Source organism: Pristiophorus japonicus, chromosome 3 (genome assembly GCF_044704955.1).
Source record: "Pristiophorus japonicus isolate sPriJap1 chromosome 3, sPriJap1.hap1, whole genome shotgun sequence".
Classification (NCBI taxonomy): Eukaryota; Metazoa; Chordata; class Chondrichthyes; family Pristiophoridae; genus Pristiophorus; species Pristiophorus japonicus.
Genome location: NC_091979.1, coordinates 293,911,451 through 293,938,162, shown reverse-complemented (window position 1 = coordinate 293,938,162; position 26,712 = coordinate 293,911,451). Strand labels below are relative to the sequence as shown.

The following is a 26,712-nucleotide window of genomic DNA, read 5'->3' as shown; positions in this document are numbered from 1 at the left end:
CAACCTTCAATGACTGATGTACCATGACACCCAGGTCTCTTTGCACCTTCCCTTTTCCTAATCTGTCACCATTCAGATAATAGTCTGTCTCTCTGTTTGTAACCCCCGTGCCTAATCCGTAGAGGCGGATTCGGCAGCGCAGGCGTGCTCGAAGACAGGCAGACGCCGACCTGGACACGGTTGCACTGTCTAGGGCGAGTGTCGACATAGATCGAGAGCTCCTCAAGGCAATAAGTGCACTCGCCAGAAACACCGCAGCGCAATCAGCGTGCCAATCGGAGGACATGGCGTGCCAATCGGAGGACATGGCGGCGCTGATTACGGTGAATCGGCGATTCGGTGGAAACCATGCGGCAGCCGCTGGAATCGGCAGACGATATTGAACCCCAAGGTGTTGTAACACCATTGTCGACAGCACATGGGAGTCAGGAGCATGGCGATACTTCTGACTCCGAAGAGGGGTCGCCAGACCCTCCCCCTTCTCCAGATTCCCCACACATAGCGCTGCCACAGTCACCCCCCCCCCCCCCCCAAGAGCAGCAGCGCTTGGGGCACTGGTTGCAACTTGGGCAGGGGTAAGTGATGCCCAAAAACATTTGGGGGTGAGGTGGGGGGGGAAGAACTTGGTGGTGGTCGCAGGTAGACTTGTTAATAAAAAATTGATTACTATTTTGTTTACTGTTTGTGGGGACGTTGTGGGTGTTTTTCTTACTGATGAAATGTTTACTTTTTGGGGGGGGGGGGTGGCAGCAGGTGTTGTGGGTTTTTTTGTAATTAAAAATTGTTTACTGTTTGGGGTGTTTGTTTAATGTCTGTTTAATTTTTTCAATATTGTACATTTAAAAAAATGTGTTTCAAATTTACTTTAAAAAGATTTATTTATTGATTTACTTGACAAAAAACCCTCGTCAATAAAATTTTATACTTAATTATTCTGCAGTGTCTCACTCACTTTTACTAAATGAGAGGTCAACAATCAATACAAGGGTTGCAAACAATGGACATTTTAAGGTTTAAACTTGACTCTTAATCGTTCAAGCAAGATGTGCGCATCATGAATGCTCCCTGGAAAATTGCATTTACTGCCATGATTATTTGCTTGTGGTCGACGAGCTGCACATTCAGGGAGTGGAATACCTTTCAGTTCCGAAACACCTCTGCATCCTGTAAAGGTGCTCGCAGAGCGATGTGCGTACAGTCTATTGCACCCTGGTCATTGGGAAGTGTATAAAGTCAAATCTTCGTGCGCAAAGCGCTTCGGTCACCTTCCGAATGCAGCAATGTATGGCGTGCTGAGGGATGCAGCAAATGTTGCCAGCTGATGCCTGAAAGGAGCCTGATGCATAGAATGAAAGTGCCGCAGTCACCTTCAGCTCAACGAGCAGTGCTGTTCTGATGGTGTTGGTAGGCTGCAGGTCTCCCTTAATTAGCTGATATATCTTATTGATTACCTCCTTTCGGAAGCGCAGCCTTCTAACGCACGCTTTATCAGACAGGTCCAGGTATGGCCGCATATCCCTGTAAATGCGTTGGGTGTAAGGTCTCCGCCACCTCTTTGGGCACATAATGCTCTTCAATAAACCTCCTTCCAACTGTATTCTGCAGCATGTAATTAGTTAGCAATACTAGCTGAGAAATTGCGGGCCCCATCCCTTTAAAAGTCCTCTAAACTGTCAAAACTTAATCAATTTTCCTTCAACAAGCATAAAATTAAAATAGATACTCTACTATACCCTCAAATTATAAGTATTGATTTGAAGCACCCCTAAAATACACTCAAAAATGATTTAAATTATATCTACAAAGTAAAAGCAGCCTTTTCTTCAAACACATCCGTTAAGAAAATGGTGTCCATACCGCTGGGTTAGGGTCAGGTAAGTGCAGCCTTTTCAGGGCAGTAGAAAATGCTGACGGTAATTTAGACGTTATTTCGGCTAAATGCCAAAATTAGTGCCGGGCGGTATTTGGGCGGTGCATGTCGAAGTGCATGGAAAATCACCTGCAGCTGATGGGCAGGCGGTTCAGTTTACCGCCGGTGGCAATAGGCTGCCGAAACTACCGCGACGGTATATGGGCGCTAGTTTCCTCAAAATGAAAAATGGATGGTATTGGTCTAAAAACTTTAAAATGGGCAGAAAATGGGCTGTAATCGAGCGGTATGTTGCCAAAAGTCTAGCCCATAGTACTAAAACACCCTTTTAGCATAGACAGCAGATCAGACATGGACGCTGAAGCTAAAGCTTTGTTGAAAACCAAGAAAGGATGCCTCAGCATTTAGTCTTCAAAGGAAAACTCCAAAGATTAGACTGTAATATCCTGCAGATTGAAAGAATCTGCAAAGAATTAATGGGCCTCACAAAAGTCGGTTCCTGGGGTACGATGCACATGCGCTGAGAACCGGCTTTTCAGATCTGTTAAGATTTCTTCTGACAGAATCTACCCCAGGAGAAGGACATCCGCACGGATATTGGGCTATTTGCCCAACTCGTGTCCAGTGAATTTCCTTCAAACTTTTATGCCTGGCGTAAAAGGCGTAGTCTATTTTTAACCAGAGTAACACTTTTAAAACATAAAAATTAAATGTAATCATTCATTTTTATATTAAAAACTCTGTCCATTAAGGCAAGTTTATTTTTAACCCCATTAAAACACATTAAAAATGTCCCCAAAATATATATTTTTTCTAAAAACTGTAATTACATTTAATTTCAATTAATTTTAAATCGGTGTTTTTTTTCTTTATTGTGCTGTGTTTCTTGTTTTAGGAGGGTTTTCTCATTAATAGTGATGGGAACTCGTGATTGGTGGTTCAGGCCCACTCCAGCATTTCCGTACGAACGGGGACCTGCGCAACGAATGGAGGCCTCCGACCGGAATCCTACATTCCTCCGGGACCACAAGGTATTTTCGTTAAAAAATTTTGGGTCGGAGGCGTTCGTCCGAAGGAAGACTCGGACTGCAATTTCCCCCCCCCCCCCCCAATATATATGCATTCATGAAGCAATGCTCATTCAGGAGGCATATCAAGTCTCTTGATAAGCAGCATGGTTATTTACGTTTATTCTTGTAACAAATACAATGGGGGAGAGACTTTGGCTTAGTGGTAACATTCCTGCTTCTGAGTCAGAAGGTGCACACTTCGAACCACGCTCCAGACAGTCCCAGCGAGTCGAGACTGGAGATCCGGCTCTAAATTCTGGGATTTTATCCAGTGGGATACTCTTGTTCAGTGGGTGTGTGTAGCCATCGCTCATCATATGGTTGTGGGAACTTATAAAACCTTCCCGCTGTATAGGATTAACCACCCTATCAGCTGGTATAAAGATGGTTACAGCGTGAAATAAGCGTTCACATTGTGACCTGTCACACTGTTAACCAGCGGTGAATCCTTCCACTACTTTATACTATTGTCCAAGGGAAGAGTGTGAAGACATGAAAAAGAAGAAGAAAAAACAGAATGTATCCTTGAGTTGAAGCTCGACACCAAGTTTGCTAACCAGGTAATGCAGACCTTAAGGAGTATCTCCCCTTAGATTGGAGATATTTGGGATTCTTACCTAAAAAAGCTCACCTGTTGAAGATCATTTTGAAATAAGATTTAGCTGTAAGGTTGTTAAACTGGTACTAAAAAATCCTGTACATTTTTTTCACTCTAAATGACACACAGTTCCCTTCAAAATCAGCTCCACTGAAGCTTAACTCTTTATAAAATGTTTGTCTTGTATACCTAACCCTAAAGAGTTACTTAGGAACTTTAGTAACTTCATCCTACAATAATCAATGGACAGCTGCCCAAGGATGGGAAGGCATACACTGCTTTAGTACTGTACATTGATACTTCGTTAATGACTAATGTTCCATTTCATGCCATTCAAAGACTAAGGGCTAGAAATTGGCCAAATTGCGATAGCACTGTTTTTTGGTGCTATTCGCGTTTAATGACTTCCCCCCCCCTGCCGAAATAACACCAAAAAATAAATGCGAAAAATTGGCCAGACGTTTTGTAACGTTTGGCGAAGCGAAAAAATTGCGCTGTTTTTGTGTGACGAAATTGAATTTTTTGCCACTAAAAATAATGCCCGTTCTGCGCATATGCAGAAAATTTTTTTTTCCCCCCTCATTTTTTTCTTTTGATCTTTCTGGTACCTTCCTGGTCACATGATGGGTGCGCTCATGAATGCATAGTACGCCCAGGGCTGAATCAGCCATTTTCAGAGTGTTCCATAAACTAAAAATGCAGGGTGATTCAGAAAGGAAGAGGGCCAGGAAATTCACAAATGTCACAAATGAGGCCCTGATCAATGCTGCAGAGAGCAAATTGAGGGTGGGGGGTTGGATGCTGGGGAGAAGATTGCAAGGAAGGGTCGTGGAAAACTGCACTCATCTGCTATGAAACAAGTGTGGAAACATGTGGCAGAACAGGTTTCCTCAGTGGACTCCATCAAGAGGATCTATCTCCAGTGCAGGAAGAGGTGGCACGACCATTGCAGGGTAGTCAGAGTAGATAATATTTTTATTTATGCACTCCAATTACTTAAATTGTAAATATGACACATGTTGGTATTGCTAGGCTCTGATCGTCACACATTATAAAGACTGCTTTTTGACATATTAAAAGATGTTTCTGCACTTCAATGTTTTTGTGATGAACAACATGCAAGTAAAGTAATAGGGACATTAAATAGAGCACTGTATTAAATGCACACAGAAACGTATAAGTGCTTTGATGAATATCTGTGTGTGCCACAAGAGCAGATGCTATGCAACAGGGTCAACACTCAGAAGCCGGGCCTTCCGCAGCCCCAGCTTTTCCAGGGTTTCGATTAGCATCTCCTACGTCAAGAGCATCTCCCAAGAGCAGCACCCGGGCCAAGTTGCTAAAAACATCTTGGGACCACCGGGGGTAGGGGCAAGGCCAAGGGCAAGAATGAACGGGGGTGGGGGGGTGGGGGAAGGTGGCTGCAACCGAAGGATGTTTGCTGTAGGGGTTGTTGTTGTTTTGCTGTTCTTTTGTTGTTGGTTGGTCGGTTTGTTGTTATTTAAGTGACGATTACAATTGGAAAGTTTAATACTCAAAAATGTTATTAAAGTTACAAAATGAACATTTAGAAAGTTGCATTAAAGTACAAATGTTTAATAAATTTCAAATTATTTTTTGTCTCATTCGCAGAATAACGGAGAAATAGTTAACATGGTGGGATACAATGGACTGTTAATGATGAAACGTGCCGATCAGCCTTCATGCAAAGCGGTGAATTATCAGCTGTTGACGCAAGGCTCATGCAGTGGCAAAAGTTCCACGAGGCCTCCTCCCCTGTCGTCCTGGGGGTGGTGGCGGTGGCGGCATGGGTTCCTCGTCCCCCTCACTCTCTAGGTGGTTCTGTGATCCTCAGTGGCAAATCCTGTCCCCTCATCATGGCAAAGTTGTGTAGCATGCAGCACACCAGTGAACTCAGCAACCTGGTCAGGGAAGTATTGCAGGCAGCCTCCAGAGTGGTCCAGGCATCGGAAGCGCCACTTCAGCACTCCAACTCAACGATGTGTGTGGCTATATGGCTGTTATTGTAGCGATGCCTGGTTTCTGTCTGAGGGTTGCAGGGGGGGGGGGGGTAGGTCATGAGCCAAGTGGTGAGCCCGTAACCTTTGTCCCCCAGCATCCAGCTCTGGCCTTCTGGCTGATGCTCAAACAGCTGAGAGATAGAGCTCTCATGCAAGATGAAGGCATTGTGGATGATCCCTGGATATTTTGCATTTACTGCCATGTTGCGATGAGTATGGTCGCAGACGATCTATACATTAGCGAGTGGAATCCCTTTCGGTAAACCTCCAGATCCTGAAAAGATGCTCGCAGGGCGATGTGCATAGAGTCAATGGAGATGTGCATAGACCTTGGAGAAGCCAGCAATTTGTGCAAAGCCTATAGCCCTCTCATTCTGTGCCTCCCTGGTCATTGGTAAGCTGATAAAGTCCTTCCTGTGTGCAAACAGTGCAGCAGTCAGCTGGCGAATGCAGAGATATGTAGCGAACTGCAAGATGGAGCATATGTCCCCTGCTGATGCCTGAAAGGAGCCGGAGGCATAGAAGGCAAGTGCCGCAGTCACCTTCACTTCGTCGGGCAGTGCAGTCCTCACACTTGTAGGCTGCAGGTCTGCCTTTATGAGCTGGCATATCTCTGTGACCACCTCTTTTCGAAAGCGCAGCCTTCTAATGCACTGTGCCTCAGACAGGTGCAGGTATGAGCACTGCTCCCTGAAAACTCGTTGGGGATAAGGCCTCCTCCCCGTAAGTCTGCAACTGCCTTGATTACGCTGATAATGCTATCGAATAAGCATTCTTCCAGGTCTCTGTTCGACAGCAAAAGCAGCCAGCAATAATGGCAGAGATAGCATAGGCCCCATTCTTTTCAATGTCCTTAAATACAAGTATAAACTAAAAACCTCAGTGTAAAACATAGTCTTCCCTCCAAATGCTTTAATTTACTGAACTGTAGTTCCATTTTTCAAGATGGCGCCGTTAGTGCCAGTTTCGTCATGAATCCAATGTGGTAAGACCTGCATTTTTTGGGCGGTATTTTTCGCAGTATTTAAAAATGGTGGTATTGGCCATTGAGCGCTATTGAAGTATTTGACGCCGAGTGACATCACAAAAACGGTTTTGAAAAAAGGCAGTTGTTATTTTTTTTTTAAATGCTGGCGCTAAACCTCTCTCGCCAATATCGGAAAATGACGGAAATTTTTTTAAATGTCAAAAAAACACAACGCCAAAAAATGATGTTAAAATGGGCGCAATCCTGGCCAATTTCTAGCCCTAAATACCTTAATTCACCTTGGATGGTAATGAACAGTGTAGCCAATTCTATCTGTTGTGCTGGTCCCTACAATATCAAATCAAAGGCATAAAAACAATACATTTATGGGAAACAAAGATGAGGGCTATTTTTAACATACTTTTTGAAATTTAAAGAAATTTTAAGAACCCATGCCAGCAACCGTTCGAAACAGCATAAGCTCTTCAAGTCATTTAAAAAATGTATTTTTTTTTGTAAACATTCACAAACTGCACTATGTAAAGTCACAATCTCAGTGATGACATGAGCTTCAAAATCTACATGAACTGCTTTACAGTCTTTCCTGTAATCTGTCATTCTTATGTATTATGACAGATTACAGGGAAGACTGTAAAGCAGTTCATGTAGATTTTGAAGCTCATACTTAGCAAATATGTAAAAAAAGCACCGAATTCAAAGTAACAAAAAAGGATTTGGCCGTCCAGTCCATAAGCACCGCTACTCCCCCTCCCCCCCCCCCCCCTCCCCCCTCCCCTCCAAAGAAAAACATTCAGCTTGAACAGCAGCACTGAGAGCAAAGCAAGTAGCTGGAATTGGAAGGCAGAAAATTAGTAAGCGACTTTGGAAGGCAAAGTAAACAAAGGTTAGAAAATAGACAACGATGGAGTTTGGCAGTGCTAAATGGTATATACTTCAATGCAAGGAATCCAGAACATGAGATAGGATGAATAGGCCACCTGGTCCCTCGAGCCTGCTCCACCATTCAATAAGATCATGGCTGATCTGATCATAAACTCAGCTCCACTTCCCTGCCCGCTCCCCATAACCCTGTATTCCCTTATCGCTCAAAAATCTGTCTATCTCCACCTTAAATATATTCAATGACCCAGCCTCCACAGCTCTCTGGGGCAGAGAATTCCACAGATTTACAACCCTCAGAAGAAATTTCTCCGCATCGCAGTTTTAATTGGGCAGCCCCTTCTTCTGAGACTATGGGCTCAATTTTCCCCAGTGATTTGCACTGTTTTTTGGCCCAAGTTAAAAAAATACAAATTTCCCCAATCAATGTGCGCCAGCGTAACTCAGTGACAATTTTTTTAGGTTCGTTTTTTTTTTGAGTCATGGGGGCGTAACCTGCTGCCCGCGCCAATTCTGGCCATTTAGGCAAGTTTGACCAGCTCAGATTTACTCCAATTCTTCTTAGGCCGGCATATGTGTCCTCTGTAGAAAAACCTTCTGGTGAGTTAAGAAAATCAACGCAGGCAAGTAAATCAGCGCAGAAGCTGCCTGGATAGCAGCAGGAGAGAGGGCGAGAAGGGGGGAGGAGACTTTCAGGCATAATTAGGAGCAGGGACCAAGAGGAAGGAGGCCATTCGGCCTGGAATAGGTGCGGGGACAGGCATCGGGAGGCCATTCGGCCAGGGATAGATGTGGGGACCGGGAGGGGGAGGCCATTCGGCCAGGGATAGGTGGGGGGGGACCGGCATCGGGAGGCCATTCGGCCAGGGATAGGTATGGGGACTGGGAGGGGGAGGCCATTCGGCCAGGGATAGGTGTGGGGACCAGCATCGGGAAGCCATTCGGCCAGGGATAGGTGTGGGGACCAGCATCGGGAGGCCATTCGGCCAGGGATAGGTGTGGGGACCAGGATGGGAAGGCCTTTCGGCTAGGGATAGATGCCGGGACCAGGTGGAGGCCGGTTGGCCAAGGATAGGAACGGGAGATTTTTGTCATTACACTAATAATTTAATGGAGGTAAGTTGCTGCAATGTTTAATGTGCTTGTGCAAGTTTCTGTGAGTTGACTGTATGTTTGATTTTCCAGCCTCAGCCCGCACTGTGTCCCTGGTTACCGTGGCAACCCAATCTTTTTGGCGCAGATCTTGGGCTCCACCCCCAAAACTAGACGGCAAGCTAGGTGGCGCCAAAATGAAGAAATCAAATGGAGAAACTGGATGATTTGTTTTGCCGTACTTGGGCCCCAAAAAATGGCCGTTTCTCTTCAAGTACGCCAAAACACAGCTTTGGGGAAAATTGAGCCCATTGTCCTCTAGTTTTAGTTTTCCCTATGAGTGTAAATATTCTCTCTGCATCCACCTTGTCGAGCCCCTCATTATAGAAATGTAGAAAATAGGTGCAGGAGTAGGCCATTCGGCCCTTCGAGCCTGCACTACCATTTAATAAGATCATGGCTGATCAGTCACCTCAGTACCCCTTTCCTGCTTTCTCTCCATACCCCTTGATCCCTTTAGCCGTAAGGGCCATATCTAACTCCCTCTTGAATATATCCAATGAACTAACATCAACAACTCTTTGCGGTAGGGAATTCCACTGGTTAACAACTCTGAGTAAAGAAGTTTCTCCTTATCTCAGTCCTAAATGGCTTACCCCTTATCCTTAGCCTATAACCCCTGGTTCTGGACATCCCCAACATTGGGAAACATTCTTCCCGCATCTAACCTGTCCAGTCCCGTCAGAATTTTATATGTTTCTATGAAATCCCCTCTCATCCTTCTAAACTCCAATGAATACAGGCTCAGTCGATCCAGTCTCTCCTCAAATGTCAGTCCTGCCATCTCGGGAATCTGTCTGGTGAACCTTCGCTGCAATCCCTCAATAGCAAGAATATCCTTCCTCAGATTAGGAGACCAAAACTGAACACAATATTCCAGGTGAGGCCTCACTAAGGCCCTGTACAAATGCAGTAAGACTTCCCTGCTCCTATACTCAAATCCCCTAGCTATGAAGGCCAACATACCATTTGCCTTCTTCACTGCCTGCTGTACCTGCATGCCAACTTTCAATGACTGATGTACCATGACACCCAGGTCTCGTTGCACCTCCCCTTTTCCTAATCTGGCACCATTCAGATAATATTCTGCCTCTGTGTTTTTGCCACCAAAGTGGATAACCTCACATTTATCCACATTATACTGCATCGGCTATGCGTTTGCCCATTCACCTAACCTGTCCTAGTCACCCTACAGCCTTTTAGCGTCCTCCTCACAGCTCGCACCGCCACCCAGCTTAGTGCTTAGTATCATCTGCAAACTTGGAGATATTACACTCAATTCCCTCATCCAAATCATTAATGTATATTGTAAATAGCTGGGGTCACAGCACTGAGCCCTGCGGCACCCCACTAGTCACTCAGGCCCTGGGGATTTATCAGCCTTCAATGCCATCAATTTCCCTAACACAATTTCCCGCCTAATAAGGATTTCCTTCAGTTCCTCCTTCTCACTAGACCCTCTTTCCCCTAGTATTTCCGGAAGGTTATTTGTGTCTTCCTTCGTGACATCTTATACGTTTCGATAAGATCTTCTGAACTCCAATGAATAGAGGCCCAACCTATCCTCATTGTCTGCATCCCAGAGTACTTAAGGAAGTGGCCCTAGAAAAGGCAGTATTGGTAGGGGATTTCAACTACTCTAATATTAACTGGGATAGAATTTGTGTGAAAGGTATGGAGGGTGCAGAATTCCTAAAATGTATTCAGGAGAACTTTTTTAGCCAGAACGTAGCAAGTCCAACAAGAGGGGGGACGGGTCTGGACTTAGTTTTAGGGAATGAAGCAGGTGGAAGGGGCACCAGTGGGAGAGCATTTTGGTGCTAGTGATCATAATTCAGTTAGATTTTGGGTAGTTATAAAAAAGGACAAAGCTAGACCAGGAATAAAAGTTCTCAATTGGGGAAAAGCCAATTTTACTAAATGGAGATGTAATTTAGCCAAAGTGGAAACATCTATGTGAAGGTAAATCGGTGTCAGAGCAGTTGAAGGCATCCAAGGAGGAGATCATAAGGGTTCAGAGCAAATATGTTCCCTTAAAGAAAAATAATGGGACTAACAAATCTAGAGCCCCGTGGATGTCAAGGAGCATACAGGGTAGGATAAATATCGAGCACTCAATACTGCAGAAACCCTAGAAGAGTATACAAAGTACAGGGGTGAAATCAAAAGGGAAACTAGGAAAGCAAAAAGGGAGCATGAAAAAATATTGGCAAGCAAAATCAAGGAAAACCCAAAAATGTTTTATAAATCCATTAAGAGCAAGAGGATAACTAAAGAAAGAGTAGGGCTTATTTGAGACCATAAAAGGTAATGTGTGTGTGGAGGTGGAAGATGTGGGTATGGTTCTTAAAGAATACTTTGCATCTGTTTTTACAAAAGAGAGGGGCGATGTAGACATTGCAATCAGGGAGCAGTGTGAAATATTAGATGAAATAAACATGGTGAGAGAAGTATTATTAAGGGGTTTAGCATCCTTGAAAGTGGATAAATCCCCAGGCCCAGATGAAATGCATCTCTGGCTATTAAGAGAAGCCAGAGAGGAAATAGCAGAGGCTCTGACCATCATTTTCCAATCCTCTCTGGCTACAGATGTGGTGCCGGAGGACTGCTAACGTTGTACCCTTGTTTAAAAAGGGAGAAAGAGATAGACCGAGCAATTACAGGCCAGTCAGTCTAAACTCGGTGGTGTGAAAATTATTGGAAAAAATTCTGAGGGGCAGGATAAATCTTCATTTAGAAAGACACAGATTAATCAAGGACAGTCAGCATGGATTTATTGAGGGAAGGTCATGTCTGAGTAATGTGATTGAATTTTTTTTGAGGAGCTAACAAGAAGGGTTGATGAGGGTACCTCCATATGGATTTTAGCAAGGCTTTTGACAAGGTCCCACATGGCAGACTGGTCACGAAAAATAAAAGCCCATGGGGATCCAAGGCAAAGTGGCAAGTTGGATCCAATATTGGCTCAGAGGCAAGAAGCAAAGGGTAATGGTCGATGGGTGTTTGTGTGACTGGAAGGCGGTTTCCAATGGGGTTCCACAGGTCCCTTGCTTTTGTGGTATATATCAATTATTTAGATTTGAATGTAGGGGATAAGATTAAGAAGTTTGCCAATGATACAAAAATTGGCCATGTGCTTGATAACGAAGAAGAAAGTTGTGCAGGGAGATATCAATGGACTGGTCAGGTAGGCAGAACAGTGGAAAATGGAATTCAATCGGGTAAAATGTGAGGGAGGGCCAACAAGGCAAGGGAATGGTAGGACACTGAGAAGTGTCCACAGATCCCTGAAGGTAGCAGAACAGGTAGATAAGGTGCCTAAGGCAGCATACGGAATACTTGCCTTTATTAATCAAGGCATAGAATATAAGAGCAGGGAGATCATGCTTGAACTGTATAAAATACTATACAGTTCGGCCACAGCTAGAGTACTGCGTGCAGTTTTAGTCATCACATTACAGGAAAGATGTGATTGCACTAGTGAGGGTACAGAGGAGATTTATGAAGAAGTTGCCTAGACTAGAGAATTTTAGCTAGGAGGAAAGGTTGGATAGGCTGGGGTTGTTTTTTATAGAATAGAGAAGGCTGAGGGGAGACCTGATTGAGGTGTATAAAATTATAGGGTAGCTAGGAAGGACCTATTTCCCTTAACAGAGGGATCAACAGCCAAGGGGGCATAGATTTAAAGTAATTGGTAGGAGGTTTAGAGGGTATTCGAGGGGATTTTGTTTCACCCAGAGGGTGATGGTGGTGGTGGTGGTCTGGAACTCACTGCCTGAAAGGGTGGTAGAGGCAGATACCCTCACCACATTTAAAAAGAACTTGGATATGCACTTGAAGTGTCGAGCCCTACAATGTTATGGACCAAGAGCTGGAAAGTGATATTAGGCTGGATAGCTCTTGGTCAGCCTAGATAGCCTCCTTCTGTGCTTTAAATTTCTATGGCCCCAAATTTCCACAGCCGCTTAGAGCAGCGTATCTCGATGTGGTGTGCCGACTTCCTGGAGGAGAAAAAGCGCCAAAAATCTACCTGCTCCCTCGTTGTCCGCATCCATCGGCGTCGTGCAGCAGAGTGTGGGGGGGGGGGGGGGCGGGTGTGGAGCTTCGGCTGCGCTTGCGCAGCACAGCTGGTAGGGGAGGGGGGGGGGGCTTGGGCCCAGCGTGTCGTGCAGTGCCGGCAGGGGCACTCATCACTGTTTGTGTGCATGCATGTGCAATGGGCGCTCCAGTCTGCGTGCATGCGCAGTGTAACAGGAAGCTTGGCAAGCGGCCAATTAAAGGGAGAGTGCCCTCAGGATAAGTGGCTATGGAGCATATATAAAAGGTGAGGTCAGAATATTGATTTTTGTGTGGCTGAGGGAGTGGAAAGGAGTGCTGAATAGGTGTAAGAGAGATGCAAGTGTGATCTTTGAACATTACCTGCGTTTGAGTCCAATAGACAAATGGCGCAAGAGCGTGCAAGAACCACCAAGAATTTCCTCTACGAGGAAGTGGAGAAATTAGTAATGGTTATTGAGAAGAAATGGCTGGAGCTGGATATCAGCAAGAGTGGTCCGTCAAAGGTCTCCCCCAAGGAAATGAGGAAAAGGTGGAACCTTGTTGCCGAAGAATTCACTGCTGGGGTCAAGATGCAAGATCTGGAAGCCAGTGCAAGAAGAAATGGCAGGATGTTGGTCAAGTATTGAGTTTAAGTAATATCTTCATCTTTAAATTGAATTGCAGTGGAAAATATGAGCATCTGCATGTGTCCCATCAGAAGCGCACCATGTCTGAAAATTTATATTTTCATCTTTGCAGAAGAAGTTGGCCCACAAGAGGGAGAGAACTAGAATAGGAGGAGGTCTGCCAAATCTGCACCAACTGACACCCCTGGAATAGAGGGTTGCTGCCTTGCTCTGACAGAAAAACAGCTCTGCACAAGCTGGACCCACACGCGAGGGTAAGGGTAAGTGGCCCTTCAAATCAACCTGTTGACTGGCCTGCTAAATGTGAGACTACTCATGCCACCCATCCTGCCCTCTCCTGTGCTGCTAACCATTTGACTTTAGCAGAAGACGACGACACTCCTCAAGATCCTGAGGATGCAGATGCGTGCGCTCCAGACCAAGGCTGGTGGGGGTAGGAGGGGTCCATGGAAATATGTGCTCAGGAGAATGCTGACAGCGATATTGATCGTGACATATCACAGGGCATATCTCAGCCAGAACTCTCCATTAGTTCCTCGGCAACCTTCCATGGGTTCACACCATCCGAGATCGCGGGTCCGAGTGGCGGTCGGGAAATACATCTTGGGACACCCAGTGCCCCACCAGCCCAGCCTGCGCCTCGCACTGGAGGGGTGCCACTAGATAGACCCACGGCAAGGGGAAGGAGAAGCCGACCAGTCTCTCCTGAGAGGCAGCCCTCAGCAGAAGTAAGTCAGGTTTTTTAATTGGGTGAGACCACCAATGCCCTCACAAGATCACTCGTGGCGGCCGTCACTGGGGTGCGTGATGAGGTCACCACACTATCGGGTGAAATCTCTGCATTAAGACGGGAACTGAGGGCGGGCATTGCAGAGGGTGTGCAGACGTCATGAGAGAGCTGGCTTCTGCAATAAGGGCACAAAGGCCGGAGACTCAAATGCCACTCCCACTTCACTCCACGCACCAGCCTCCGGTCAGACCCAAGCAGGGCCCCCAACCCCCCTCAATCACCATCACCGATCCTATAAGAAAGTGCACTTTCCCCGAGATGTGGATGAGGGATGGGTGCAGACTTTCTTTCCTGCTGTAGATGTTGTTGTTGTTTGTATCGTTGAAGTGCACTGTAAAATTCACAATAAAAGATATTTTGCATCAAAACTGAATCATCCTCCATTAGGACCACGCAACATTTAGGGTCAACTGTAAAAAGTTAAAATCACTCACCCCTACAGTCATGCATGCCTGTCGCCCCTAGCCCTGGCGGGAGGGCTAGCCAGTGTGTTCTGCAGTCGGCAAGGTAGGACTGCCCTATTTTCTGTAGCTGATTTATCTTTCATTTATGTGTGATGACGTTGTGCAGCTGTCGTGCTGATGTTGTGAAGGTCTTTAAAGCTTTGGAATCCTCTCATTCACCTTCTCCACCCGCCCCCCCCCCCCCATTCCCTCCACGCCCCCCTATCTCTGGCTACCTGTGCTGATTTCTTAAATGTAGGTAAGGTTTTTCTGTGCCTACAAAAGTGCCCACATACACTGGCCTAAGTTAGTTTGGAGTAACTTTCAGCTGGCCAAATCTGCTTCTATGGCCAAAACAGGTGTAAGTGGCTGGTCATGCCCCCTTTTGGAGAAAAAAAATGAAACTAAAACAAAACCTAACTAACTGACTTACACTGGAGCAAGTTAAATGGGGAAATTTGCGATTTTTAAGTTACTCCAAAAAAAGCTACATGCTCCAAAAAAAGCGGGGCAACTCTTGGGGAAATTTGAGCCCTATGGATCTATAAAGGGATATTAGCAGCATGCCAGACAACTTACCCTGCACCGCCAGAGCAGACTGTCCGTCGCACTCCGCTGACACCGCTCAGGACCACCCGGACCAATTTTGCCAGCACTCTGCCCCAGCGGTACCTGGTGGTATGAAACGACACACCGCCGAGAAATGGGCGGACGACCAATTTCGGCCCCATAGTACAAAAGGGAGTTATGCTAAATCTTTATAAAACACTGGTTAGGCCTCAACTGGAGTATTGTGTTCGATTCTGGGCACCACACTTTAAGAATGAGGTCAAGGTCTTAAAGAAAGTCAAGGCCTTAAAGAAAGTGCAGAAGAGATTTACTAGAATGACACCAGGGATGAAGGACTTCAGTTATGTGGAGCAATTGGAGAAGCTGGGGTTGTACTCCTTTGAGCAGAGAAGGTTAAGAGAAGATTTGATACAGGTGTTCAAAATCATGAAGGGTTTTGATAGAGTAAATAAAAAGAAACTGTTTCCAGTGACACAGGGGTCAGTAGTCAAAGGACACAGATTTAAGATGATTGGCAAAAGAACCAGAGGCAAAATGAGGAACCTTTTTTAAAAAAAATAATAAGCACAGCCAGTTGTTGTGATCTGGAATACATGGCCTGAAAGGGTGGTGGATGCAGAAGACAAAACAATTACAGGGCTATGGGGAAAAGAGCAGAGCAGTGGGGCTAATTGGATTGCTCTACCAAGAGCTGGCACAGGCAAGATGGGTCGAATGGCCTCCTTCTGTGCTCTTTCATTCTGTGATTCTAAAACAGAAATGCTGGGAATATACAGTAGCTTGGTTAGCACCTGTAAAAGACATAGATTTACAACAAAGCATCAAATTATCTTTTCTCTTTAGAGAAGCTAATGTTCCTGCTACATATTTCCAGAATTAATTTTTTCAGAATTCTGGTTTTTCACCTGTAAAATGTCACACATGCATAACTTAATCTCCAAGCATATCATTGTGCAATATATCTCAACTCACAATAAATTTACTTGGTTTATAAAAGTAAATTAGTTTGAATTTATTACAAATGTTACCTTAAGTTATTTTAGGTAACGCAATTCAATAAACGGCCAGACTACATTGGACAGAACGATCTTATTTGTTCTGTGTTGCATGCATTTGTATTAATAGCTGCCAAAAATACAACTTTTCAAAACTTACCTCAAGTGGCATTAACCTAATCAATGTTGCAAAGCACTGGGTAGCCATGAACCGCACACTATCTGTTTGGTCACTCATCCTGCCAAGTACAGGTACCACCAGCAGGACTATGTACGGGATGATATCTACATCAAGTTGCTCCATTATACCTGTAAATTTTCGTTAAGGAAATTTTTTCATCATTCTCACCTAAAGCACTCGATTATTTTTTTAGAAATCAACTCCATTGAAATTTTCTTAAACGTTGTCCACATGGATAGTCAAGATACTTATTTGAATAGCCAAGAGAGTAATTTAATATTCATTCCAACTTTAACACAATTTGGAGACCTGTACAAAACACTCATGTTCTTTTTAACTTAAAACCATAATTATAAAATTTGGGGATACTTAGTAAAACCTTTCAGAACATTCCCTCCCCTCTAGGTGTCAACAGTTTAATATGGATTTCAAGGCCATCCTACCAATTTGATGTTTTGATACAAACATATGTCACACAGGATACAAAAGAAATGTTGCTCGGTCAGCACGTCAGTCATCACTGAAAGTGAAAATGATGCTCAAAGTTTGACTTAGAAAGCAGAGAATGTAAAAGAAAAAAAAAATTTCTTGTGGCAAATTACATTTGGATAGTACTTCTGAACCACACTCTTCTTACATCAAATCACCTGTGCTGGAATCTAATAACTTAACTAGAAACCGCACTTTTATTTTTTAAATTCAGGAAATTAACTTTAACTCATACAAGAGCATTGGTTCAAATGTCGAGTACAACAATTTATAAAGAACCATATTCAATAACAACTTACATTTATATAGCACCATTTATCAAGCCCCATGGCACTTCATTATCAAAAAACAAAATTTGACACCGAGCCATGAGGAGATGTTAGGCAGATGTCCAAAGTTTGGTCAAAGAGACGGGTTTTAAGGAGCATCCGTAAAGAAGGAAAGAGAAATCGAAAGGTTGGAGTTTTAGGCAGGGAATTCCGAAGGCACGGGCGCCAATGGTGGAGCGATGAAAATTGGGGATGTTCAAGAGGCCAGAATTGGTGGATTGCAGGGATCTCAGGGAATTGTAGGGCTGGAGGAGATTACAGAGATACAGAAGAGCAAGGCCATGGAAAGATTTGAAAACAAGAATGAGAATTTTAAAATCGAGGCATTGCTTAATTGGGAGCCAAAGTATGTCAGCGAGCACAGGGGAGATATGTGAGCGGGACTTGGTGCGAGTTAGGACACGGACGGCAGAGTTTTAGATGACCTCAAGTTTAGAGAGTAGAAGTAGAGAGGCCGGCCAGGAGTGCGTTTGATTAGTCAAGTCTGGAGGTAACAAAGGCATGGATGAGGGTTTCAGCAACGGATAAGCTGAGGCAAGGGTGGAGAGGACGATGTTACGGAGGTGGAAGTAGACAGTCTTAGTGATGGAATGGATACGAGATAGGAAGCTCAACTCGTGATCAAATATAACAAGGTTGTGAACGGACTGGGTTAGTCTCAGACAGTTGCCAGGGAGAGGGATGGAATCGGTGGCAAAGGAACAGAGTTTGTGGCATGGATTGAAGACAATGGCTTCAGTCTTTCCGATATTTAATTGGGAGGAAATTTCTGCTCATCCAGTGCTAGAGTCTGACAGTATAGAGACAGTGGAGTATTCGAGAGAGGTGGAGGAGAGGTAGAGCTGGGTATCATCAGCGTACATGTGAAAACTCACACTGTGTTATCAGATGATGTCACTGAGGGGCAGCGTGTAGATGATAAATAGGAGGGATAGCTCCTTGCAATGTAAAGGTGCGGGAAGAGAAGCCATTGCAAATGATTCTATGGCTGCAAAGATAGGAATCGAACCAAGTGAGTGCAGTCCCATCCAGGTGGAGAGGCATTGGAGCAGATGTTGTGGTCAACTGTGTCAAAGGCTGCAGACAGGTCAAGAAAAAAAGAGGAGGAATAGTTTACCATTTCACAGTCAATTAGGATGTCATTTGTGACCTTCGTAAGAGTAGTTTTGGTGCTGTGGCGGGGCAGGAATCCTGATGGGAAGAATTCAAAAGGAGTTCTGGGAAAGATGGGCACAGATTTGGGAGGCGACAACACATTCAAGAACTTTGGAGAGGAAAGGAAGGTTGGAGGTGGGGTGATAATTTGCAAGGATTAGTGTTTTTGATGGCAGATTTGAAGGAGAGGGGGACAGTACCTGTGGAGTGAGAACGGTTAACAATATCAGCTAAAATGGAGCCAGGGAGGGAAGTTGCATGCTCAGCAGTTTAGTTGGAATAGTGTCTAGACATCAGGAGGTTGGCCTCATTGACAAGATGAGCTTTGCGAGGGCACGAGGGGATATAGGAGAGAAACTAGAGAAATATACAAATTCAGGGTTAGGGCAGAGGGAAACTGAGAGGAAGTTAGGCCTGGTGGGCTAGGGGAAGGGTGGGAATTAGCAGAGGCAGTTAAACTAATGTCCTCGATCTTTTTAACAAAAAAGTCCATGAGCTCCTCGCATTTATTATTCAAGGTGAGGGAGGAGGATGCAGGGTAAGATGGTTAGAGAAGACGATTTGCGGTGAAAAGAGAAGAGAAGCTGGGTGTTATCTTTACCTTAGAATAGTGGACAGTTGTAATGATGGAGAGTAGGATCAGATATGATCCAGCCATATCTGGTGATGGATGGTTAAACCAGTTGTCCACCAAAGACATTCAAGTCTGTGTCCTTTGGACTTAAGGGAGTGGCGATGAGGAGTTTACCAAGGGGAATGTTTTAGTGGAAACAAGGGCATCAAGGTTGGTGGAGAGGGAGTGATTTACCAACTCAGTAGTTGCAGAAATGTCACGAAGAATTGTAGGCCAAAGGCTAGATAGTTGGAAATTTGAAAGTGCAGTGGTAAGGGTCGTGAGGGAGTGTTTCTTCCAGGGGGGACACAGAAAGAAGTGGGGTTGGGGAGGGGAATATGGGTAGAGAGCAGTATAAGGAAATGATCAGAGATTGCCTTATCAGTGATAGTTACGGAGGGGGTTGTTGTCTATCTGTAAAGCATGCACTCCCATGTTCCGCCACCAGGGAGCGCATCCCCTGAAGTCCCAAGGGATCCCAGCATCCCTTGGGAGCACTGTATATAAGCCGGCCCCTAAGGCCTGTTCCTCACTCTGGAGTGTCTTAATAAAGACTGAGGTCACTGTTACTTTAACCTCCCTGTGTGCAGTCTCATCTGTGTTAGGAACATAACAGGGGTAACGATGCCACGCGAGATGACAAGATCGAACGGGTGGCTGTGTATATGGGTAGGAGAGTTTATATGGAGGCAGAGAAGGTAGGTAGGAAATAGGCAGTGAACTCAGGAGAGCGAACAAAAGCTGAGGTGAAGGCTGAAATCACAGAGGATGAGAAATCACTCCATACAGAGGCAGAGGGAGGAAAGTAGAGAAGGTATCAAATGAGAAAATTAATGTGATACTTGGATGGGCGATAAAGATCAAGAATTTTGAGAGATAGATATGAGGGATGGAACAAAGAGATGCTCAAAGGAGCAGACATGATTTGAATAAAGACCCCACTCTCGAGTGTCCTGGAACATTGAATTCCTGGGCTGGGATCAAAGATTTATGAAAATTAATTGATTCAGTATAAATTGATGGAGATGCCGAGAAGGATAAAATCAGCAAGTTAAACTGACACCATTCAGCCACTGAAATGAAACTGACACTGTTCAGGTGTTGAAATCAAAGCAACGCCTTCTTCCCATTAGCAAAGTTGATCTCCACAGCTGATGATCTTTACTTTATCCCCACTAACTAAACCACACACAAGATAATTTCTACAAGTTCTGATTGATTTTTTTTATTCAATCAGGAGTCAGGAATTAACAATTTCCTCAGACCACTGCCACACTGATTACTGCAGCCGTTTTTGATCCCAACTGAGAGAATATAGGAAGAGATATGGGGCTCAATTTTGGTCAGGAGTTGCTCCTTTTTTTTGGAGTAACTTGGTTTTTCTGGCGTAAACTTAAAAATCCCCATTTTCCCCAATCAATTTGCACCAGTGTAACTGAGTTAATTACGATTTTTTTAGGTCAGTTTTTTTCCTCGAAAGGGGGCATTGCCAGCCACCTACGCCAGTTCTGCCCATTTAGGCAACTTTGGCCAGATAATAGGTACTCCATTTATACTTAGGCCAGCGTATGTGGCCACTTCAGAAAACCCTTGGAGAGTTAAAGAAATCAACGCAGATAGGTACATCAGAGGCCATTCGGCCTGGGATAGGGGTGGGAATTCAATAAGAAATAAAAAATTGAAGTCCTACCTTCATCTTCAAACTCGGCCCGGGAAGGCACCGGGCCGGCTGGCGGGTGAGGCCACTCGGCCAGGGCTAGGGGCGGGCGGGCAGGAGAACTGATAGAAATCATCGGCAGGCAGGAGCACTATCAGTTCTCCTGCCCGCCCGCCCCTAGCCCTGGCCGAGTGGCCTCCCAGTGCGATCGATCTCTTAGAAATCGCACCAGGAGGCCACTCGGCCTGGGCTAGGGGTGGGATAACAACGCACCAGGAGGCCACTTGGCCTGGGCTAGGGACAGGAGTGATTCAACTGGCTGGCATCGGGGCCCACAGAGCGGCTGCAGCAAGCAAATGGAGAGGCTGGGAGCGAGGAGCTACTGCGCATGCGTGGACATCACCAGCAGACTCCACTGCGCATGTGCAAACGTCCTGGCATAGTTTTCGGCGCAGAACGTTGACTCCACCCCCGACTCGACTGGCCACGCTGCTCAACTACAGGGAAGAGGCCGGACAGCGGCCAAAGTGGCAACAAAATTTTTCGGCGCACCTCGGAATGGCGAAAAGCGGCACAACTCTGGTATGTGCGCCGAATAACGGATTGGACCAAAATGGAGGCCTTTGTTCTGTGAGTTTTGTGCTCAAAATTAGCGCCAACATCAGGCAGTCCCACATTAGGTACATGTTACATGCAGAGTAAAGCTCTCTTCACTCTTGCCCAAAAACATGTACCTTGAAAATTCTGGCTTAATCCATCATTGCCGATATGGTCAGTCATAGAATCAGATGATACAGCACAGAAGGTGTCCATTCAACCCATCGTGCCTGCGCCAGCTCTTTGGTAGAGCTATTCAATTAGTCCCATAGCCCTGTAATTTTTTCCCTTCAAGTATTTATCCAATTCCCTTTTGAAAGTTATTACTGAATCTGTTTCCATCACCCTTTCAAGCAGTGCATTCCAGATCACAACAACTCACTGTGTTTATGAAAAAAAAGTTTCCTCATGTTGCCTCTGGTTCTTTGGCCAATCACCTGAAATGTATGTCTTCTGGTTACCAATCTTTCTATTATTATAAACAGTTTCTCTCTATTTATTCTATCGTGATTTTGAACACCTCCATCAAATCGCATCTTAACCTTCTCTGCTTGAAAAGGAGAACAACCCCAGCTTCTCCACGTAACTGAAGTCCCTCATCCCTGGTACCATTCTGGTAAATTTCCTCTGCACCCTCTCTAAGACATTGGCATTCTTCCTAAAGTGTGTTGCCCAGAATTGAACAGAATACACCAATTGAGGCCTAACCAGTGTTTTATAAAAGTTTAGCATAACTTCCTTGCCTCTGTATTATATTCCTCTATTAATAAAGCCAAGGATCCCATACACTTTTAAAAAAAAAAAGCCTTCTCAACTTGTCCTGCCACCTTCAAAGTGTTGTGTATATACACCCTGGGTCTCTGTTCCTGCAGACCCGTTAAAAATTGTACCATTTAGTTCATATTGCCTCTCTTCAATCTTCCTACCTACCAAAATGTATCACTGCACACTTCTCTGCATTAAATTCCATCTGCCATGTGTCTGCTCATTTCACCAGCCTATGTCCTCCTGAAGCCCGTTACTATCTTCCTCATTGTTTACTACATATCCGAGTTTTGTGTCATCTGTAAACTTTGAAATTATGCCCTGTATACCCAAGTCCAGGTCATTATAGCAAAAAGAGCAGTGGTCCTAATACCAACTCCTCTTGCTTTGTGTTATCAATTGTTCCTAGCCAAGGAAGAACTTTCTCCAGAAAAATGCCTATTGTTTCCAAAGCAGCAATTTTGCTCATGACACCCACTCACCTATAGCCATGTGCCTGACTGCAGCATATAGATGTCGCAAACAATGCAAAGTGGAAAATGTTGCAATAACTGAAAAAGAAAAAAAAGTTTTAAATGGTCCACAATATATTTCCCTCCAGTCTGAAAAACAACTGTTCACGACTGCACTCTGCTTTTTATCTCTGCCACTTTTGTATGCATGTTGCCACTGTCCTTTAATCCCATGGGCTTCAATTTTGCTAACAAGTTTATAATGTAGTACTTTGTCAAACGCTTTCTGAAAGCCCATATACACATCAACCATACTACCCCTATCAACCCTTTCTTTTACTTCATCAAAACAGAATTAAAATTCACAACAGCCCAAGGTGGGATTTGAACTCACGATTTTTAGATTATTATTCCAGGCACCCAGTGGCAATTTTTGTCTCTTATGCACATGTTTAGATTTACTCTAGGACCATTTTGGTGACTAATCAATCATCTTGGTCCAAAGGCTTTGACCGGGCCTAGCACGATGTACTAGCCCAAACAAGTAATTGTATGGTCACCAGTATCTAGTTCTCTCAAAAATCACAACTATTGTGAAGATGCAAGGCATAAAAGAGGCAGTATCTTTTTTTACCCACCATATGTTTATGGAGGCTGAATAATTAAGGAAGAACATACATATTTATAATACAGGATTCAGAGTTAAATGTTAAGGATACAGGCCAATGCTTCAATTGCTCCCTCTTGCTTTGTTTTATCATCAATTGCTCCTAGCCAAGGAAGAACTTTTTCCAGAAAAATGCTCATTGTTTCCATTGTAGCTATTTTGCTCATGACACCCACACACCTAGCAGCCATGTGCCTGACTGCAGTATATGGGTGTCGCAAACAAGTGCAAAGATGTGGAAGATGTTGCAATAACTGAAAAGGGAAAAAAGTTTAAATTGGTGCACAATATTTTAGTTCAGAATTTAAAAACATATACTTTAAAAGTAAAAGGCAGTGCAGTACCCTGTACCAATATCATAGTTAGGCAACAGGAAATCTTAGTTTCAAAATTAACATAGGCCGAGATTTTGCTCACCTCGGTGGGTCCGGACCAGGCGATGTCGATGGCGGGTTGTGGCCCCATCCCGCTCTGGAAAATGAACTTACCTTAATGAGGCTTATTAAGTCCGCCCAGCGCGTTTCCCAGACCAATTAGATGGAGCAGGTCTGGTGACGTCATTCATAACGTGTCATAAGCCGGTACCATGGCCACCTTACTTTTGACATTTGTGCTGTCAGTGTTCTACAGTACTGAAGTGCTACAAACACTAACAACACTGCACAGGGGTGCAGGGCTGCACCCAGGTTCTCCCATAACTCCCCCTATGTGCTTATGGAGTGAGTCACAGCTCGCAGGGAGGTCCTCTTCCCTTCCCATGGGTGGAAGAGATCTCCCCAGGTAACCAACACAGCCTGGTTGCACATTGCACAGGTCGTCTCAAGCATGGACGGACTTGGGTGCAGTGGCACAAACCTTTAAATTACCTCAGTCGATCACAAAACGTTAGTACAAAGCCACACTCAACCTCATCCTCCTGTGCCTCTCGTTACATTCCCATCACTCTGCCTTTTCTGCTCTACTCCTGCACATCCTTACTCATACCAACTTACCTTGCACCTCCACTCATCCCCTCTCTCGCTCGATCTACATTGTCACATCCCCATCTCCATCTTATTAGCCACCCCTCACACTCACCCTAGTGCAATAATACCAACTAACACAAGGGTAGCCACTTGGGTATTTTATCCAATGTTCTGTTAATGTGCTGTCAATCATTGAAACCTTCGACAGATTTGTGTGCACCTTTGGAAGTGGCTTAGTGAATTGCAGTGAACGGTGAGACATAATGGTACCCCACACAATGGTGGTGAGTGTGAAAGGAATAGCTTGGACATTGTAGGGATGTTTATGGTGTTGGTGTGGAGTGGTGCCAACATGGCGCATCATGTGGCAGGCAGAATGTACAGAGTCAAGTGAAGTAAATCTGGTCATTGTGAGGCCACGCCTGGCCTCCCGGGCAGCAATGTGCTTGGGTGCGGCATCAGATGATTGCGGAGAAGGTTGGTGTTGCTGGTGTGCTTGGTTCTGCTCGCTGGGGGATTCTGAGGACCAAAGTGAGACAGTATAAAGGGCACCCATATCGATGGAATAGATGGCAGGTGACGTAGATATGACAGAAGTATTCCGTCAACGGTAAGAGCGTTCTTCCATGGAGGAGAGAGGGGATGGAGAGTGAAAAGCTTGCAGAATCTGTGTTGGAAATGGACTGAGAAACAGCTTGTGGCTGAGGAAAGTGATGATCTGTCAGGTGGGAGCTTTATGATACATTTGAAGCTGTCTAGTAATGGCCACTGAACTCATGCTTCAGGTTGACAGTTGTGGTCCCCGAACGGTGTGGTTCCTGTGGTCATGCAGTTAAAGTCAAAAGGCAAGTTAAAAAAACCTAGCAACTAGATGCTAATGATATTAATTGGGTCCCCCGCTGCTGCCAGCCGGGTCCGTTCAACGTTGACAGACTGGACATTGGGAAAAGCACATTACAGCGGGGAAAAAAAAAATGTTTCCACCGACTAGCCACTGATCCTGCCTGCTAACCCTCCGCAAAATCTCGGCCAGAGGAAAACTTCTTATTTATTGAGCTATCTGGTCTACAAGCAACTCATCTATTCCTTCTTCAAACAATACTATTTATTTCATAAATATATCTTTAACCAACCAAAATACAAACTTGAATATATTTTGAGGCTAGTTTGATACAAGTTATTTGTAAATACATTAAAAAAACATTTTACATTATCTTTCAGCATAAATAACCTTTAACAAACCTGAGCGTGGATATCAGAGCCCATTGCTGCTGCTGTGATTTCTAGCACCTGTAACGAGTTTACCAATTCCTGAGCAGCAACATCTCCTTTTTCCAGTACCATATTTCCATCTGTAAAGATATAAATGTCAATTTCTCATATGAAACAGATTTGTATCAGAATGTAAAAATAGATAGGATAAACTACATACTGAAGTTCTGTACATCTACATGACTCCTCAGCAGTCCAACCATAGAATCCCAGAGATAAGGCAGTGCTGTAGCCATTTCAGCACCGAAGTGTCTTCCTATGGTAGTAAGTGCATACTCAGCTCCTCTTCTCTGAATTAAGTTTGGCTTCTGAGTCTGCAAAACAATTAAGAGCTGTTCCCTCAATATTAGAACACAAAATCACCACATACTAATATTATCGTTACTCATTCAAAATTAATGATTCCTTACAATTCAGTACAAGAGAAGCAGTAACTCAGCGTGATTTTCTCCTCTCTAAACCAGCTGAGATTAATTTAGTGCAAAGGTGTAGAGTGAACCAGGAAATTTTCTGATCTACTAAGCTTAGTTACTCACTAGATAAACACATTGGGCCCAAGTTTTGAGCCGCGCCTAGAACCTAGACGCGAGTTTTTCGCGCCACAAAGTGCGCCTAAAAAAAACCTCCAGATTCTCCGGCTCCCTGCAGGTCGTTTGCAGCTCGGCGCAGCGCAGCAAGAGCAGTAGGGAGCGGAGCCAGGTCCCTGCGCTGAAAACAGTGCCGGGACCTCTGCACATGTGCGCTACAGTGGGCGCGCATGTGCAGTAGCTCCAGGAGCCCAAAACTGTGTGGGAGGGGCCGAAGCACGCAGCCCCTAGCCCTGGCCGAATGGCCTCACTGGGGCTGTGTGAATAAGGCTCCTCCCACGGCCAGCTCCTGCTTCCTCCCGACCCGACTCCCGCTTCCCGCCTCCGGACCGGACCCGACACCGACCCAACTCCCGCTTCCCACCCCCACCCCTGGACCGGACCCGACCCGACCCCCGCCCCGCCCCCCCGGACCTGACCCGACCCCCGCTCCCCCCCACCCGACTCCCACTCCCCTCCCTCCCCCCGGACCGGACCCGACTCCTCCTCCTCCTCTTCCTTTCCCCCCCCCCGGACCCGACCCCCCTCCTCCTCCTGGACCCGACTCCTCCTCCTCCTCCTACCCCCCCCCCCCGCCGCTTCCGGACCGGACCCGACACCCGCTTCCCCCATTCCCGGACTGGATCCGACCTGACCTCCCTCCCCCCAACCCGAACTGAACTGACCGACCTCCCACCACCCCCACCCGACCCGACGCCACCTACCTGTAAATCTGTTGCTGGGGACGGGCCCTGCCCGAAGTCTTGGGCTCGGCCCTTTCAGCCTCCCTCCCCCCCCTCCATTTCCTTCCCCCCCTCCCCCCCTCCATCTCCTTCTCCTCCCCCCACCTCCATCTCCTTCCCCTCCCCCCCCTCCATCTCCTTCCCCTCCCCCCCTTCCATCTCCTTCCCCTCCCCCCCTTCCATCTCCTTCCCCTCCCCCC

General features: G+C 45.4%; 1 protein-coding gene across 2 annotated transcripts in view; it reads right to left on the bottom strand.

The window, feature by feature from the left end:
• The window catches only part of btaf1 (BTAF1 RNA polymerase II, B-TFIID transcription factor-associated), a 215,145-nt gene that overhangs the window by 42,595 nt on the left and 145,838 nt on the right, over positions 1-26,712 (bottom strand). For both annotated transcript variants that reach the window (XM_070876808.1, XM_070876809.1), the window contains exons 22-25: positions 25,364-25,517; positions 25,174-25,283; positions 23,019-23,220; positions 16,222-16,370 (exon numbers count right to left, since the gene is read on the bottom strand). In XM_070876808.1, coding sequence (XP_070732909.1) covers positions 16,222-16,370; positions 23,019-23,220; positions 25,174-25,283; positions 25,364-25,517 — 615 coding nt within the window. The remainder of the gene's footprint in view (positions 1-16,221; positions 16,371-23,018; positions 23,221-25,173; positions 25,284-25,363; positions 25,518-26,712) is intronic.